Source organism: Hyla sarda, chromosome 3 (assembly GCF_029499605.1).
Source record: "Hyla sarda isolate aHylSar1 chromosome 3, aHylSar1.hap1, whole genome shotgun sequence".
NCBI lineage: Eukaryota > Metazoa > Chordata > Amphibia > Anura > Hylidae > Hyla > Hyla sarda.
In genome coordinates this window covers 252,737,741-252,755,737 of record NC_079191.1, presented here as the reverse complement: position 1 = coordinate 252,755,737, position 17,997 = coordinate 252,737,741, and the positions used below count along the sequence as shown (strand labels likewise).

General features: G+C 42.2%; 1 protein-coding gene across 3 annotated transcripts in view; it reads right to left on the bottom strand.

Annotated features, from left to right (window-relative positions):
• Nucleotides 1–437: 437 nt before the first annotated feature.
• Nucleotides 438–17,997, bottom strand: part of LOC130362268 (heat shock factor protein 2-like) — a 44,488-nt gene continuing 26,928 nt past the window's right edge. For 2 of the 3 annotated variants that reach the window (XM_056566455.1, XM_056566456.1), the window contains 7 exons: nucleotides 16,903–16,952; nucleotides 14,930–15,002; nucleotides 14,018–14,142; nucleotides 12,565–12,699; nucleotides 8,891–8,942; nucleotides 4,604–4,676; nucleotides 438–1,597 (listed from right to left, as the gene is read on the bottom strand). In XM_056566455.1, the coding sequence (XP_056422430.1) occupies nucleotides 1,281–1,597; nucleotides 4,604–4,676; nucleotides 8,891–8,942; nucleotides 12,565–12,699; nucleotides 14,018–14,142; nucleotides 14,930–15,002; nucleotides 16,903–16,952 (825 nt within the window). In that variant the 3' untranslated portion in view covers nucleotides 438–1,280. Of the gene's footprint in view, nucleotides 1,598–2,953; nucleotides 3,053–4,603; nucleotides 4,677–8,890; nucleotides 8,943–12,564; nucleotides 12,700–14,017; nucleotides 14,143–14,929; nucleotides 15,003–16,902; nucleotides 16,953–17,997 lie in introns of all 3 variants that reach the window. The other variant, XR_008891335.1, reaches the window with a different exon arrangement.

The window sequence follows — 17,997 nt, the reverse complement described above, 5'->3', positions numbered from 1 at the left end:
GGGCTCTCCCGGTGCCCGATACAGTTTGTTCCAAATGCTGAGCAGCGGAATACACCTTTAAATCTACATCCAATAATGAACATATGTAAGCACTTAAATGGGCACTGTAAGATATAGAAACATTTTATATTTTTTTCTGATGAAAATTAAAGACATTTTGTAGTATAGTTGTTTGATGTCCTGCAGTAACATCAGCTTTGTCCATGAGTCATGGACAAGTAATGACTCATGGACAAGGCTGAATGAGCAGACACAGTCACCTCCCATCACCACAAGGAAGGGACAAGCCCCCCTCAGTGCTAATGAAAAGAGGTATTTTTTTATAATATAGGTGATAGAGGCATAAAAATTAGATGCACATGGTCAGTATTAGGTGCCGAGTAACTTTTTTGTAGGAGTTGACAGGTATGCTTTAAATATGACAGAAAAGACAGTAATCGGATAATAAAAACACTTTTATGGGCATAGTTTTTAGAAAGCAACCACAGAACCAATAGAGCTACATAATATGCATCAAATAAGCAGTGATAAACAATAGTATCACACAGACATATTGTCCAGTGCATACTTTTATCTATTATGTAACTAATGCGATCTTTTAAGTCTAAGCTCTGCTGCAAACCTAAAAAGTCATGAAAGAACTAAGAAATGACAAAATAAAAACTTTACTACTGTGTAGGAAAGCATTGTAAAACATCCACTATAGGACAGTCTGATTTGACGCATGTGAATACAGTAAAACCCTGATAATCATGCATGAATGGGACCAGACATGGTCCAGATTATCAGAACATTAAAAACAACAAGGGCAGATCTCATGGGAAGAACTTCAGAAGGCCAGGGTCGTCCACTTCTAAGTAGAGTTTTGGCTTCATCCTGCTTAATTTGTGTTCTACCAGGTCTTCAGTTTTTTGCTGACTGGTATTCTACTTTTAACACTGGACTATTGCGCACTTCCCAATTTTTCATATACGCAGGACTTACAAGATTTCATTGTGGAAGAACTTTTCAGCCATACCGTCTTCTGCACTTGTCCAATGACATCCCTCCACAGTGATGACTAACACTGAAGGATAAACCTTTTTCTTGTGACATTTTATGTAACGTCTCAATTCTCTTGACTAAAAGTAACTTTTGCCTTTCAATCCACCGAAAGCTGGCTCTCTGGCAAGTTTAAAATCACTACTACTAGATACAGCTAAAAGACTTACACGGTGCCTACCGTGACACATATTGATTATGTCCAATTCATGTATAGTCACATATGTCTAAAATGGAAGCTACGAGTCATACTCTTTCTTAGTTGCGTCAGACCACAATCCGTGATTATGTCTCTGGGAATTATACTTTTCATTTGGCTGGTTTCGTGGGGTATCCAAAGTAGCTGGACGTCCAGGTTTTTGAGAATTTTGTATCATCATGTAGTTAGCTAAACTGGTCAATACTGTTGAGATTTCAGAAAGTTTCTGATAAGACTGCTGCTCCACATGTAGAACCTTCTCATTCAGCAAAGTATTTTCCCGATGAATTCGTTTAAGCATTCGTCCAATTTTGGCACAAGATAGTCTGCATGTTTTATCTGTCTTCTTCATAGAGCCTTTAAAATAAAGCATACATATAGTATAAATAAAAGGTACCGTTTCATGCCAGTAGATGAGATCAATTCAATAGTTATTTGACTCAACATTGACAGTTTTATGTAAATTACTCTTTTTAAGAAAGCGAGAGGGCATGTGCAGCCCAATATCCACCAGCAACCAGCTAGACCCCCACAAGCAGTGTTTCACAGGACTCCTCATACTGTGGTGGTAAAATCAGGGAGCAGTTTACATTTTCTGATATCAGACATATCCCCATACAGAACAGACCTGTAAAATATATACACTTGTTGAAAAGATTCTTTTTGAAAGGTCTGTCCTATATCCAATGTCTATCTGAATTACAAATTCACCAGCAGCAATTTCTCCTAAACCTCTGGACCCCATTTTGAAGGAACAGGTCACAAGTTTCATGCTGCCCTAACAACCCGCAGCATTAAACACAGATTCCCTCTGTACAGTGATATATGATTCACTCAAACGCTGCAGCAATTCAGTGGAATGATAGTTATAACACCAGCCAGAAAAATGGCTTCAATTACTGGGGCGCTTCCTGGCGGTTTCTAAATCTGCAGTACGGTCTTCTTGGAGGTTGCCTACACTTTTCTACAACCATATAATATTTAGTAAGGTCAACAATATGTCAGCCTTTAAGTAGTTATGCCATGGGAAGGTGGAGGTGGGTACACATTTCTCCTGGAGAAGCATATAAATGTAACTGAGGAGGGTCTCCCCCCCCCCCCTCCCCCTACTAACTAGAGCATTACCATATAATGCAGTATTACATGTGATAGGATATTTATAACTATCACTAGGCTTCTTATAAAATGCTTGAGCTACTAGATGGAGATGCCAACCATATTTTGATAGATGCTTGCTTAACTTCCATTTTTATTGGTACATATTAAAATATCTGGTACTGAATCTACTTTTGGGTATGAAGACAGTGCGGTCATTATAACTTTCCATGATCACATCCATACATGTGTTAAGCTGGCCATACAACATTAGATAACAGTCGGCCGAACACTCATTCGCCCAACTGCTATCTCTCCCAACCACCCCATATAATAGCACACCATGTTTGGCTGCATGTAAATGTTTTTTCAATGGTGAGACAGGGGTAAGTTGCTGCCAGACACCTCTGGTACTGGCTTATCTTCCTTGGGAACAAAAGGATCAAGCAGGATTATGTTAAAACTCAACCCTTTTCTTCCTCCAACATCTGCCATCAAGGTAAAGTCAGAGGCTCCATTGCTCATTAGGCTGTTACCACTAAAATAGTCAGGTTGGCAAATGTTAACCTTATGTGTATGGCCAGCCCTACACCCTTCTTTAGAGTATGTGGTGTGTACCTTGCTATTTCTTTGCATCGTTGGCTTCTTTCCGTCACACTTGGTCCTTCACTTATTCAGGTTGCCTCCGCAACCCTCTTTTTGCCACCCTATAAGAAGCTGAACCTTAGGGGTGTTAGAAGTCTTGCAGAGCACTTGTGCTTCCCTGGAACACCTCCAGAGATCTCTACTGCATTAGTGAGGGTCAATATAAAGCTAAGAAACTTTCTATTCTAATAAGCCATCCCATGTCAAGGTAATGTACAACCATCATAGACTACTTGTGGGAAAGTCATTTTATTTATTTAAATTCCAGCAATGTATTGTGCACCTGAAAATGTAACATGTATTTTATATGCAAAAACAATGGTTGCTCTCCTTTTTAAACAATGCTCTGCAATATCATCTCCATCAGACATAGGGGAGAGCGACAGTTACATTTTTACCAATTTACTTCTACAAAAAGAAAAAAAAATCTGGCAAAAATTACTTCTCCTATATGCCTGAGTTGTCAGAATGAAAACAACAAGTAAAATGTTATTTTTATTCCGGCAACATATAGGAGAAATAAATATGTATGCCTATATTATTCTTGAGTTGCCAAAGTAAAAAACTTTTACTTACCTTCTGCTGCTCCCCCAATGCCACTAAAAAAAGGTCTTCCATCCTTCATCCCTGTGTGCTTACAGCTTTTGGTGCCCAACACATCACGCTGCGCTCTGCTAATAACTGGCACAGCAATGTCCCACCTAAGCAGGTGACAGGCTGAGCAGCAGTGTAATGTGACGGGCCCGGGCACCAGGAAGGTGGCTGGGCCAGTTATATCACACTGCCAGGGATAGGCTAAGCAGCAGAGGTGGATCATCACTGCAGCAGATGATTAGCTAAGCGTAGTGAGGCATGTTGGGCACCAAAATCTGGAAGAAGTCCGGGGCCAGAGGCACAGGAGACAGATTCCATCAGCATCAGGGGAGCACCAGAACGTAAGTGAAAGTTTATTATTCATATTTTGAAAGTCTGGGCATATAAGAAAACAATTTCACAGAAGTCAAGAACACCTGGATAAGAAAAGAATCGTGAGCAATCACTGTTCTTAAGTCTTGTCTCTATTGTGAAATAATTCTTCACTGTGCGAGATATGAAAGGCTTCGGGGGTAAAGTAGCAATGGGCGACGGTCCGTATCTCCCTCTCTGACAAAGCACACGCCGTGCGATACGGACCGTCGCTCATTGCTGCTATACCCCTACAGCGAAGAATTGCACAATAAAGAGACCAGACTTCAGAACAGGGAGTGCTCTTGACATTGCCTGTTGTACTTAGAGAAGCACCTTGATGTTAAGTGCAGTTACACCTGTGAGCAGCCCGTTCCCAAGATAGAGAGAACGGAGTGGAGCAAGTGCCGAGTCCTTTTATCTTCTGTCTGGAGAACTTCACAAAAGTTCCCCTTTAGGGTCTATTCACACGTACAGTATTCTGCACAGATTTAATGCAAAGGATTTCAAGCTGTGTTCAGTTTACATTGAAATCTGCAGCATAAAATCCTGCACGTCAAATCTGAGCAGAACACTGTACATGTGAATAGACCATTAATGTACAATTCCATCAATCTAAAAATGTGACCAGGTTTATTGTGATAAAAGTTGGTTTCTTGGACAACAGTTTATATTTACCAGATTCCTCATAGTAATTCTTGTGTTCCTCTTCTTCCTCGGAGTCACTGTATTCCACTCTGTGCTTCGTCACCTGAGATTGTGGACATAAACAAAAAAGAACATTTTAATTCCTGTTTTGACTTTGGGAACTACAACTCAGGATTTGCAGTGTGGTGGCACAAATGTATTTCACAACATCAAATGGTTTCATGAAAAGGGGTTAATCACAAGATTAAAGGTTACAACCTATCCAAGAGCCAGGTGATAACTAGCTGATCGGTGGGGGTCCAACCACAAGCACTGTGCTGCTATTGTCATAAGTCCAATAGAGTGAGGCATGGAAGGTGGTAAGGGAGGCATCCTAAGATAAAGGCCAGGTCAGGATGGATTTAAAGAAAAGTTTACTGCTGGTAACCTTCCTTCCTCAATGAGTGAGGCAACAATAATTCTAATTTAAAAACCTGGGAAGGATGAGTGTGGCCCTGATTCATATAGACCAATCTCGCAGCTAAATACAGACATGAAGATCTTAGCAAAAATATTGGCAGTAAGATTGACAAAGGCAGTGCCCTCTTAATATTACAGGATCAGGGTGGATTTATGAGTGGAAGAACAGCAGCTGATAATGTGAGAAGACTTTTTGGCAATCTTCAAATAGAAGGGGAGGGGGATGGTTCCATTCTGTGGCTGAACGTGGTTAAGACCTTTGACAGGGTGGAGTGGTCCTTCCTCTGGAAAGTTTTAGGGGGTATGGTTTTGGAGAAGGATTTATGAAGTGGCAGAGTTTGCTGCATATAGAGGGAGAGAGGACAAAATTATATTTGCAGACTACATATTCTTTAGTGCAAATACCAATAGAAGAATTTGGTAACCTGTCCGGGTTAAGAAAGTATAAACTGTAACAAAACAGTGCTTATGCCAATTGACCGACCATTAACTCATGGAAAACTTTAAATACTTAAAAACGGTAAAACATTTAAGTAGTTGGGGGTGGTTATAGGAAAGCATATAAAAAATATCCAGAACTAAATGTTTGGCCTACAATGAAGATCAAAGCAAAGATTAAGGTCTGGCTGGGGCTGATCATTTTTAACAGGCTTATGCAGGGTATGACAGACAGTATAAGCCTGCTAAAAATTATCATGTTACCCCAAATTGTATGCATACTAGCAAATAGTCCAGTGTGGTCAGGAGAAAGGATATTGAAGGAAATAGAAGCCCTACAGTAAGGCTCCTTTAACACTATACTGTTGCTCCGTTACAAACGGACGTTAATGGCTTTTTTTCTTTCCTACTTTGGCTGCCATTAACGTCTGTTATTGCAATGGAGCGAAACGGAAGTTCTAACGGACAAAGAGGATCCCATTCATGTTTTTGGTAGCGGGAGAAAGACTTTACATGCACAAATTTTTCTCCCGCTATCTTCCAAATGGCCGGTACACTGACTGGCACAAACGTCAATGTGAAAGAAGCCTAAGAGAATTAGTGTGGAAAGGGAAGAAGCCGAGGATTAAATTAGTGCATTTATGTAAAGGGTGGGGAGAAAGCAGTCCCCGATTTTAAGTTACATTTTATAGCAGCACAATTAAGATTTACTATGAAGTGAGAATTCATTGACTTTTGCCCACATGGTGGAAAATAATTATTGTGTAAAATATGTGGAAGTTGTTGGAATTCAGTAAGGGAAAAGGTCCCTTAGATAAATGAGAAGGTAGGGTTCACTGGAATTCAGAAGATTATTTAATAATTTACTATGTAAAGAATTAGAAGGCCAAGAATGGTGGTTTTGGGATAAGTATGTGGTTGAATATGTTGCACAAAATTTGGAGGGAGGAACACAAGTCACCTGAAGAGTTGACTGCACAAAAGAAAAAACAAAAAAAAAAAAAAAAAACACAATTGTATATTTATTGCCTATCCTGATAGCTTTTATTCTTGGGATAACATTAAAAAGGGAAACTGACTGCAGGGTCAACCACACTAACCTGAATGTACAGGGTGACCCGGTTTGTGAGCAGTGCAGGACATATTCAATCTTGTTGCTAATGTGGTATTTTCTAAAATGCCCTGGAGCTGCTGCTGTATGACCAATGCTTTCTCCTGCCCTCTCTGGACGATAATCCTATCTTCCTCAGCATGTCCGTGAAGGGGGCGGAGTTATTGGGATGAGTGGTTGGGACAAAGCATTGCACATAAAGACATTTTTTTTTCCAGCCTTTAAGCCCATAATGCCAAGTTATAATACTGTGTAATTTGCTTTTATTACCTCAGTGCGCTGCTTTGTCCCATTTTCATGCACAGGACACACCTTGAAGTGCTAAAGTCTTTAATTTACTGTTGTCTGACCTTTTCCAGCATTCCATGCAGCCATTCCATTCAGAACTGACTGCGCCATCTAAACTGGCTTTTTTCCTGTCATTGGTGGTGCAGATGTTCAAATGTAGCTGCTGCGCCTCTCGACCTACGTAGCTGCTGCGCCTCTCGACCTACGTAGCTGCTGCGCCTCTCGACCTACGTAGCTGCTGCGCCTCTCGACCTACGTAGCTGCTGCGCCTCTCGACCTACGTAGCTGCTGCGCCTCTCGACCTACGTAGCTGCTGCGCCTCTCGACCTACGTAGCTGCTGCGCCTCTCGACCTACGTAGCTGCTGCGCCTCTCGACCTACGTAGCTGCTGCGCCTCTCGACCTACGTAGCTGCTGCGCCTCTCGACCTACGTAGCTGCTGCGCCTCTCGACCTACGTAGCTGCTGCGCCTCTCGACCTACGTAGCTGCTGCGCCTCTCGACCTACGTAGCTGCTGCGCCTCTCGACCTACGTAGCTGCTGCGCCTCTCGACCTACGTAGCTGCTGCGCCTCTCGACCTACGTAGCTGCTGCGCCTCTCGACCTACGTAGCTGCTGCGCCTCTCGACCTACGTAGCTGCTGCGCCTCTCGACCTACGTAGCTGCTGCGCCTCTCGACCTACGTAGCTGCTGCGCCTCTCGACCTACGTAGCTGCTGCGCCTCTCGACCTACGTAGCTGCTGCGCCTCTCGACCTACGTAGCTGCTGCGCCTCTCGACCTACGTAGCTGCTGCGCCTCTCGACCTACGTAGCTGCTGCGCCTCTCGACCTACGTAGCTGCTGCGCCTCTCGACCTACGTAGCTGCTGCGCCTCTCGACCTACGTAGCTGCTGCGCCTCTCGACCTACGTAGCTGCTGCGCCTCTCGACCTACGTAGCTGCTGCGCCTCTCGACCTACGTAGCTGCTGCGCCTCTCGACCTACGTAGCTGCTGCGCCTCTCGACCTACGTAGCTGCTGCGCCTCTCGACCTACGTAGCTGCTGCGCCTCTCGACCTACGTAGCTGCTGCGCCTCTCGACCTACGTAGCTGCTGCGCCTCTCGACCTACGTAGCTGCTGCGCCTCTCGACCTACGTAGCTGCTGCGCCTCTCGACCTACGTAGCTGCTGCGCCTCTCGACCTACGTAGCTGCTGCGCCTCTCGACCTACGTAGCTGCTGCGCCTCTCGACCTACGTAGCTGCTGCGCCTCTCGACCTACGTAGCTGCTGCGCCTCTCGACCTACGTAGCTGCTGCGCCTCTCGACCTACGTAGCTGCTGCGCCTCTCGACCTACGTAGCTGCTGCGCCTCTCGACCTACGTAGCTGCTGCGCCTCTCGACCTACGTAGCTGCTGCGCCTCTCGACCTACGTAGCTGCTGCGCCTCTCGACCTACGTAGCTGCTGCGACTGTGCTACCGAGAGCCGGCATTGATTCATGAGTGCAGATATATGTACTGCATTGATCCGTATGAGCAATAAGTACTGTACTCTAGGGACTTAAAAAAAACAAACTATTATACCCCTTTTAATCATCCCCCTTCTCACATTTTCTACAGGTAAAAAATAAAAACAAACATTTGGTATTGCCACTTGTGGCATTGTCCAAACTACTGAAATAATATTGAAAACAGTTAATTGGTTACTGTGAGACACATTCTCTGTTCACCAAAGTGTTCAAGTCAAAGGAGAACTCCAGCAAAAAGTAACTCAAATTAACGACACGTGCACCTTAGAGAGTCGGGTCTGCAGGGGTCCCAGCAGTTGGTCCCTATGCGATCAGATATATCCTGTGGATAGGGGATAATTACATTTTTGCTGGAGTTCTCATTTAAGGGCCAACTGGCTTATTTGTCTTACCTACTCCCTATAATTATGAAGGCCTCAGAAATAATTGTCTCTGGTTAAATTATTTTGAAAACTTTTTAGCAAAGAAGGGAGATATGAGGAAAACCACAAGTCCAACAGCTTCTCAGTTACTACTTACCACAATATGTTTGTCTGTGCCATTTTTCATTCTCTTGCGCGTTACTTGCTGTCTGTGATGTTAAATAAAAATAAATGTTTTAGTACATCAGATATTCTATTTACAACATTTTACCAGCATTCTGAGAATATCCATTCATCAACCTTCTGTAAAAGAAAGCTACGTAACATACAAGCTGTGTAATACACCCCACACTGGGCCTTTAATCCTGAAATTCTCCCTCTGCTGGATCATAGAGAGAACGGCACTGCCATACAGGTACAGCAGCAGTTTTCTCTATCCTCTCCTGCACTCATGCCTAAGAGCTGAGTATAGAGGGAACCGGGATTTACAGCTAGATTATGCTGTAGCCTGGAGGAGTGAGTAGCCAATGGACACTCAATATGCAGCATTAACCCTTTTGATTGGCCTAGACTACCATGTAACATAGGCAACCAGAGAGATATTAACCACTACATTGACTTAGACCAGCAGGTATACTTACATTAACCCTCTGACTAGCTTAGACCCAAATATAACGAGCAGAGAAAATTTTCAAGTGTTTAGTTTATCTAGTTCGCCAAACTTTAGTACAGACCGGACACAAACTTTACCAATTGCCCTAAAACGAATGTATAAACATTGTCTAAGAGCCCGAAAAGCCATGCACAAATTGCGTTTATGTCACCTTGAAGTGTACTTTCGGGCTGTTTAAGACAAAGTTAATGTCACAGTTATGTCAACGGTGGTGGTAACTTACTGCTTGTTTAAAGGAGTACTCCGGCGCGCACTTTTCTCATTTTACCCCGTCCGGGCTGCAAAATAAAAGAAAACACACTTTCTCTTACCTGCCAACGAGCCCCCGGAGCTCCGGTACACTCCGGTACAGGTGTTCGGTCCCCGGGCTGTATTCTTCTTACTTCCTGTTAGCCCGGCACGTCACACGGAGCTTCAGCCTATCACCAGCCACAGCGATGTCCCGCCTCGGCCAGTGATAGGCTGAAGCTCCATGTGACGTGTTGGCTAACAGGAAGTAAGAAGAATACAGCCCGGGGACCGAACACCTGTACCGGAGTGTACCGGAGCTCCGGGGGCTCGTTGGCAGGTAAGAGAAAGTGTTTCTTCTTTTATTTTGCAGCCCTGACGGGATAAAATGAAAAGTGCGCGCCGGAATACTCCTTTAACAAAAGCACATTGCACTAGCTATTTATTATTTTAATAAAAGATCCAAAAATTGTCCTTCATTGTGGCAGATGCATGTTGGGGTTTATACACATTATTATCATAGGAATTAATGGCCTTTACCCAGTGATCCAAAAATGATCCAACATGTTTTGCATCTTGAAAATGAAGTAGTGGCTTACTGTCCATTAAAGGGGTACTCCGGGGAACTAAACCCATAGCCCATCCTTTCCCTCTCACCAACCTATGTATTGGTCTAAATATCATTTATTAGCTATATACAGCAGTTTCCCTCTTTCAGTGTGAGAGTGTTTCAGTGTTTCCCCTCCCTGTGTGAGAGCTTGTGAGCTGTGAGAGAAAAGCAGTGAAGATTCTTAGTCACAACTGAGCACATAGCTGCTGTTTTTCTGCTGAAAATCTAATCACTGACTTCTGCCATTCAGAGCATAGCAAGATTTATTGCAGGGTGAAGGATAGTCTGAAAGAAAAGACATGTACAGTGTGTGAGTTGCAGTGTGAACATGCACACAGATAGTGAAAGCAGATGGCTGGCAGACATTACACAGAGCTGCACTGACTTCTGGGAGTTGTAGTCTGTGCTCCAAACAAGGAAAGAGTATTTAGGAGACATCAGGGGCCAAAGAAGCTGCCAAAACCACATTTATAACTACAGAGGACACAGAACAGGTATTGTGGTAGCTTTGGGGTATTTTTATGTTTCTTCATTTCCCTTGATTACCCCTTTAAAGTTACTCATGCACACTTAATTCAACAATGAGATTCCTCACAAAATTTACTGTGAATCGACAATCTATTCAGACAGGTAATTTTGGCGTTAAAATCCTCCACTTCACCATGCAGAAATCAGTGTACACTTGGGCCCATTCACACTACGGGATTTCTGAGCTGAGAAATTCCGCCCAGAAATTCTGATGCAGCAGCCTTCTATTGTTTTCAATGGGATTCTACTGACCATGCACACTTCTGAATTTCTGCATTGAAAAATGTTCATTCTTTAGGTGGAATGCTGCAAAGACTGCACTGCAGTCATTGGTCACAGCGCACATCTGCACTGTCCCATCACCAATAGATTTTAGCGGCTCCTGCCACAGACTGAATCCATACCCGGAATATCTCCAGAGATTCCATATTTGAATGGATCCTTAGAAATTCTGTTAGAACTTTCCTTAAATTTTTATGTGGATTCTGCCTAAAAATCTACCTGCAATCAAAGCCCCATTGATGTTAATGGATAGTCCTGTGAGGATTATTTTCTGTTCTAGGAATGGACATGTCCATTTCACAGGTGCGCATGAGCGCTTAGAGCCCACTCACACTATGGAATTTCCAAGCAGAGAATTTCTGCTTAAATTTCTGTGCAGCAGACTCCCATTGTTTGCACACTGCAGAATTTTCAGACTGTCGAAAGAATACACATTCATACTTTCAGGGAATTTGAATAAAGCATGAAGATGAACATGGGTGAGTGCAACTGTTGTCTTTTTAGTTTGTTCTGAATGAATTGCTGATTTTACGCTCAAGACAGAACACTAAACTAATGACTGTATAGGAACACAGATCAGAGAGCTGTGGGGAAGAAAGAGGCTGGCAGTGCAGACTACCTATTTCTAACATTTGTGCTATTTTAGCAGGATCAACTGGAGGTTCCAGTTCATAATGAACCAGACTAGGCAAAGTTCAGACCACCGCCAGGTTTGGGTCGCTCATCTCTAGTAACAAGTACATCGCCCTACACCCACCAAGAATCTTTACATAAACCCCTCACTGTGCTATACCACCATGATACTGTTCTATATTGCCCAGCTTCGAATGAAGAGTGCTAGGGTGTCTAATTGGCCCACTAGCTAGTTAAAGGGGTATTCCAGGCAAAAACTTTTTTTTCTATATCAACTGGCTCCGGAAAGTTTAACAGATTTGTAAATTACTTCTATAAAAAAATATTAACCCTTCCAATAGTTATTAGCTTCTGAAGTTTTCTGTCTAACTGCTCAGTGATGATGTCACGTCCCGGGAGCTGTGCATGATGGGAGAATATCCACATAGGAACTGCACAGCTCCCGGGACGCAAGTCATCAGAGAGCAGTTAGACAGAAAACAGCAACTCAACTTCAGAAGCTAATAACTATTGGAAGGATTACGATTTTTTAATAGAAATCATATACAAATCTGTTTAACTTTCCGGAGCCAGTTGATATATAAAAAAAAAGTTTTTGCCTGGAATACCCCTTTAAAGTTTAAAAAGGAACATTGATCGCAAAGCAGGTGAAAGTTACGTTCGGGCTGTGGCCATGAAGGAAAGTTGCATAGGGAAAGGGGACTGTTGCACTAGGGTTTTATGCCTTTAGCCATGAATGAATGCATAGTAGTGTCACGTGGAAACAAAAATGCTTTGTCTTTCCTTAAATTGCGCTAGTAGCAATAATTTTGTATAGACTTAATTTTAAAATGGTTTTACTGCTATTGCAAACATAAGGCCTTAAGTCATCACTTACTTATCAGCTGCCTTTGAGAATGAGTGGCTGTGGTTGGAGGCAGATTCCTCATTGACCATTTCTTCACTTTCACAGGATGATAAGTCAGAGAGATCATCAGATTCATCTGTCTGATAACTTTCATAGTCATGGGGTCTGCGATTTAAAATAAAAATAAATTGCAACGTTTACCAATAAGAAAATATATAAAGATGAAAAAAAGTGCCAAGTTTCTTTTAAAAGGAACCTGTCACATTATAAATTTAGTCCAATCTACAGGCATCATAATATAGAGGAGGAAGAGTTGAGCAGACAGAGTTTCGTGAGAAAATGTCAAGGATAACTTCTTAAAGGTAATTTATTAAAGGATAAAGTGTCAAATCACAGGGGGTCCTACCACTGGGACCCCCCACGATCTCCTGCCTGGAGTCCTGGCTCTTCTTATGAATGAAGCCGTGTCTACTACGGCACAAAGCGGTGGCCAGCACACCCCATTCATGCATTTTTACGGGAGAGCCAGACATAGCATTCGTGTTTCTCTGGCTTCTCCATAGAGATGCATGGAGGGGACATGACTGCAACCACTTCTTGCCAGGATCAACACTGCAACATTCATGGGGAGAGCTGGAGCGACTGGCAGGAGATTGCGGGGGTCCCAGCGGTTGGACCCACCAATCATCCTATACTTTTCCCCTAATCTGCGGATAGGGGATAAGTATTTGTAAACTTTAGTACTCTAATGTAAACATCTACTCATTCCAGGTCAAGTAGTCAAGAGGGTTGTCCTACTCAGTTATTGACAGCTCTCTATATAAGTGTGCATACAGAGCTGTCAATCTTAAAGAATGACTACTTAGCCCCAAAAGAGCAGAAATGTGCATGAATTACGGTAGATACAAGTTATTCTGGATTTTTTCCCCCCCCAAAAAAACCTATGCATCAATCTGTTCAGCAAACCCTGCTCTAACATTTTACCTTTTATTGGACTGCATTTTTTGTGTGACAAGTTCCCTTTAATAACCTGATTTAGTGATACTAAACATTATGAAGCTCCCAAAATAACAAAAAAAATAAAAAAAAAACACAGTATGGGGGAGATTAAAACCTGTGCAGAGGAAAAGTTGCCCATGGCATCCAGTCGCTTCTTTCATTTTGCAGAGGTCTTGTTAAAAATGAAACTAGTGATCTGATTGGTTGCTATGGGCAAGTTTTCCTCTGCTCGGGTTTTGATACATTTTTCCCTATATACCTGTGTCTACAGGTTTAACTAGATATCAAGATCCAGCTCAGCATTGCTTTGTTTTAGCCAATGGTGGGAGTCTCTACACACGATATATTGAGGTATTTATGCGTAGATTTGACATAGTTATACTTTAAATCCCCAATGCTGTAGTACAAGAATCTGAAGATAAATTAAAATAATTGACTGAATTATTATTTTTAAATAAATTATGCAAGAAAGGGAATTACTTACATAGAAATTTTCAACATTTCATTACTGGGCTCCTCTGTGGAGCTGTCAGGGTCTTCTCTCAAAGATCGCTTGGTGCCCCTGCTCGATTTCCTGTCAATAGTCCATGCTGATCGGTTGTCATACGCCTAAATAACACAGTGTACTTAACAGTGGCATTATGGGACAGGTTTATCAAAAACTAAACATTACTTTTCTTTAAAAAACTCCACAACTGTCCTATTGCCCCCCAGTTCCAAGCAGATTGAACCACGTTTTAATACCCCACAGAACTTGAGTACAGTTGTTGTGCTGTTCCTGGATAATTCCTTCAATAAAATGATTATATTGTATATATATTTTACACAAGTCTATTTCTGTTAAATAGTTTTTTGTAGCATATTCATTCTTGCGTGAAAAGTTGTAAATTTTAACTGTAGATTTGACTTAATCCTTTAGAAAATGATCTGCTACTTCATGACATATCCTTACAATTTTTTTACATGTGTTTATACGTTTTTACATTGTTTTTATTTTAATAAAATATACCCAAATTGAACTGCAGCATGGATTTTTTCTACCATAAATTTCAAATCCATGTAGATAAATAACCCAATACTTATTCTGCATAGAACACACAGTATCAGGTATCTAGGACGCATATTAGTCCTATTTAATACAGCTAATATGGGTCCAAAACAACAGCAAAGTCTGCAGCAAGAGTGTAACACACAGCAGAAATGATACAGAGTATGATATATGAACACCTTAAATGTCCTGACAATGAAAATTATTGCCTACAAAAAAAAAAAAAATTCAATGCCCATAAACATTCATACTGAACGCCAGATCCTGTTCTGTGCCCAATTCCATAAAACTTGTCCATACATACAGGCACAGGTCTTATTGGTGTCTTATATAAATCATGGGTTTTACCTGATCAGCATTTTGAGGCGTTTTAGACATTGCCAGTTGGTTGTAGTTTCCGGTGCTATCAATCATAAGTGGCCTAAACAAACGGTAAATACATTACTCTTGTGTTACAGATTGGTAAGAGACATTATGAGCTTTTATTCACACAAAAAACAATTCTCTTATTCACACAAAAAATAATAATTTACTTGGAAGACCAGAAGAGTCCTCCATTCTCAGTGAGAAGATGCCATCATAAACTGATATTTAAAGAATTCTCATGAACTTTTGCCAAGTCAAGATTGTTACAACATTCCAATACTAACCAAATTGTATCTCTGTTAAAGGGTAGCTCTCACCATCCTATATTTTTTTTCTGTCCCTGCCTATTGCACATCTATCCCTAACCCCCTCCCTGCTTTTAATTTTTTTACTATATTAAAAATAAACTTTTTGTCTGCCTGGTAGTGTGCTCACTACCAGGCAGACTTCCCTAGCAGGCAGAATGTCACTGATGCCTGCTGGGGACAACACTTCCGCCCTTAGTTCATCTACACAGGGTGACTCCAGCTGTTTCACCACTACAACTCCCAGCTTGCCCTGACATCTATTGGCTGTCAGGGCATGCTAGGAGTTGTAGTAGTGAAACAGCTGGAGGCATCCTGTGTAGATTAACTATAAGTTAGTGCCATGTGGCGCTACCCCGTTCCCTCCATCACACTGCTAATCCACCCCCCCCCCTTCAGAAACTCAGAACCCCACTCTCCTTACTGATACTGCAGAGTCCGGCAGCGGGCGTGCAGGGGCGGCGACATGGGCGGGAGGAGTGGCCTTCCAGCCAGTGGCCGGGGAGCCAATGTGCTAACTCCCGCCTGATTGACAGGCAGGGAGCGAGCACAGTGTAAATGAATTAGGACTGATTGCCTGGCCGCAATCAGTCCAAATTCAGGCGTGACGTCACGTCGTGCTGCAGCCGGCCACTAGGAGGGAGACCCTAGTGGCCGGATTTCAAACGTAAAAATCACCGTAATAAAGAAAAAATAAATAATGAAAATATATTACAGATATGTTGTAGTACATAAGTACTACAACATATCAAAAAATTAAGTTGGTGACTGTGCCCATTTAAATACATAATAACTCATTAAAAAGTAAAGACATTTCTCAGACACATTCTTGTAAGAAATCTGTTCACTAGTAAAAGACATAGGTTCCATGCAATTTAAGTATGACAAGGCTACTAAATATTCCATTTAATGCTGCTTTACTGGCTTTAACCTACCAGGCAAGTTGAATTTTAACTGTCCGATAATTTTGCTATCAAAAAGGAGTGTCAGTGGTTTACCTTTCCCTTCCATTACAAACAGAAATGTTCAGCTGAGCCACACATTCATGTGTATAGAGATACAAAGCCATCACATGTGTGAGGCTACCTTTAAAAGGGGTACTCCGGTGGAAAACTTTTTTTAATCAACTGGTGCCAGAAAGTTAAACAGATTTGTAAAATTATTTCTATTAAAAAATCTTAATCCTTCCAGTACTTATTAGCTGCTGAATACTACAAAGGAAATTATTTTCTTTTTGGAACACAGAGCTCTCTGCTGACATCACGAGCACAGTGCTCTGTTCCGACATCTCTGTCCATTTTAAGAACTGTCCACAGTAGGAGAAAATCCCCAAAGCAAACATATGCTGCTCTGGACAGTTCCTAAAATGGACAGAGATGTCAGCAGAGAGCTCTGTGTTAAAAAAAAAGAAAATAATCTCCTCTGTAGTATTTAGCAGCTATTAAGTACTGGAAGGATTAAGATTTTTTAATAGAAGTAATTTACAAATCTGTTTAACTTTCTGGCACCAAAAAAAAATAAAAAAAATAAAAGTTTTCCACCAGAGTATCCCTTTAATAGGCAAGTAGTGGCAGATAAGTTATGGCTTTCCTGTGTAAAAATGTGCCTTACCATGTTAGCACAAAGTAAATTTGCTTATGATCTACTTACTGGGTTGTTTGCAAAGTGGCCATCTGTTCAAAAGACTGGGAAGCTGTAACCTACAAGTAAAGCAAAAGCCACAAATTTATTGCTTCATCAATATACATAATGCAGCATACAACTTTGCACAATGTCTCCTTGAAAACCACATCTCTATTAAAAAAAAAAAAAAAAAAAAAAAGTGCAGACAAATGTGGGAAACCTGTATATTTTGGATCTTCCTCCCCTTTACCTTCTAACAGTGGAAGAATTCCTCCTGGTGCAACGCTGGATACTGTGCTGTGTCTTCTGACCAATCAGTTGTCATCTGCGCCCTTCTCAGAGCATTAGTCTCACAAAGACTGAGGGACTGTATCCTCACCCCCTCCCTCACTGTCTTCAGTGTCTGCTATACACCGTGCCAGCTTTTTACTGTCTAATCACTTACTGGAAATGTGCACAGAGACAACACCACCTTTCTCAGAGCCACAGTCTACACAGGGGTCCTGTATTGAAGACAACTAAATTCAATGGAAACTACAAAGTAGAACTGAAAAGAAAGTAGTGACTTTCAATTCAGTTCACAATCTTCCATTGAAAGTAATGGGAGAGGTTCATTTATTTATTATTTAACCCTTTAACGACAATGGACGTAAATGTATGTCATGGTGGCGTGGTACTTAACGCACCATGACATATTTACGTGCCGCCATGATCGCGAGCACCGGAGCGGTGCTCGCGTCATGCGCGGCAGGTCCCGGATGCTATCAGCAGCCAGGGACCCGCCAGTAATGGCGGACATCCACAATCCTGCGGATGTCAGCCATTAACCCCTCAGATGCCGTGATCAGTACAGATCACAGCATCTGCGGAAGTGCGGTACTTTGAATGGATGATCGGATCGCCCGCAGCGCTGCCGTGGGGATCCGATCATCAAGCATGGCAGCCAGAGGTCCCCTCACCTGGCTCCGGATGTCTCCAGGGTCTTCTGCTCTGGTCTGAGATCGAGCAGACCAGAGCAGAAGATCACTGATAACACTGATCAGTGCTATGCCCTATGCATAGCACTGCACAGTATTAGCAATCAAACGATTGCTATGAATCGTCCCCTATGGGGAATATTAA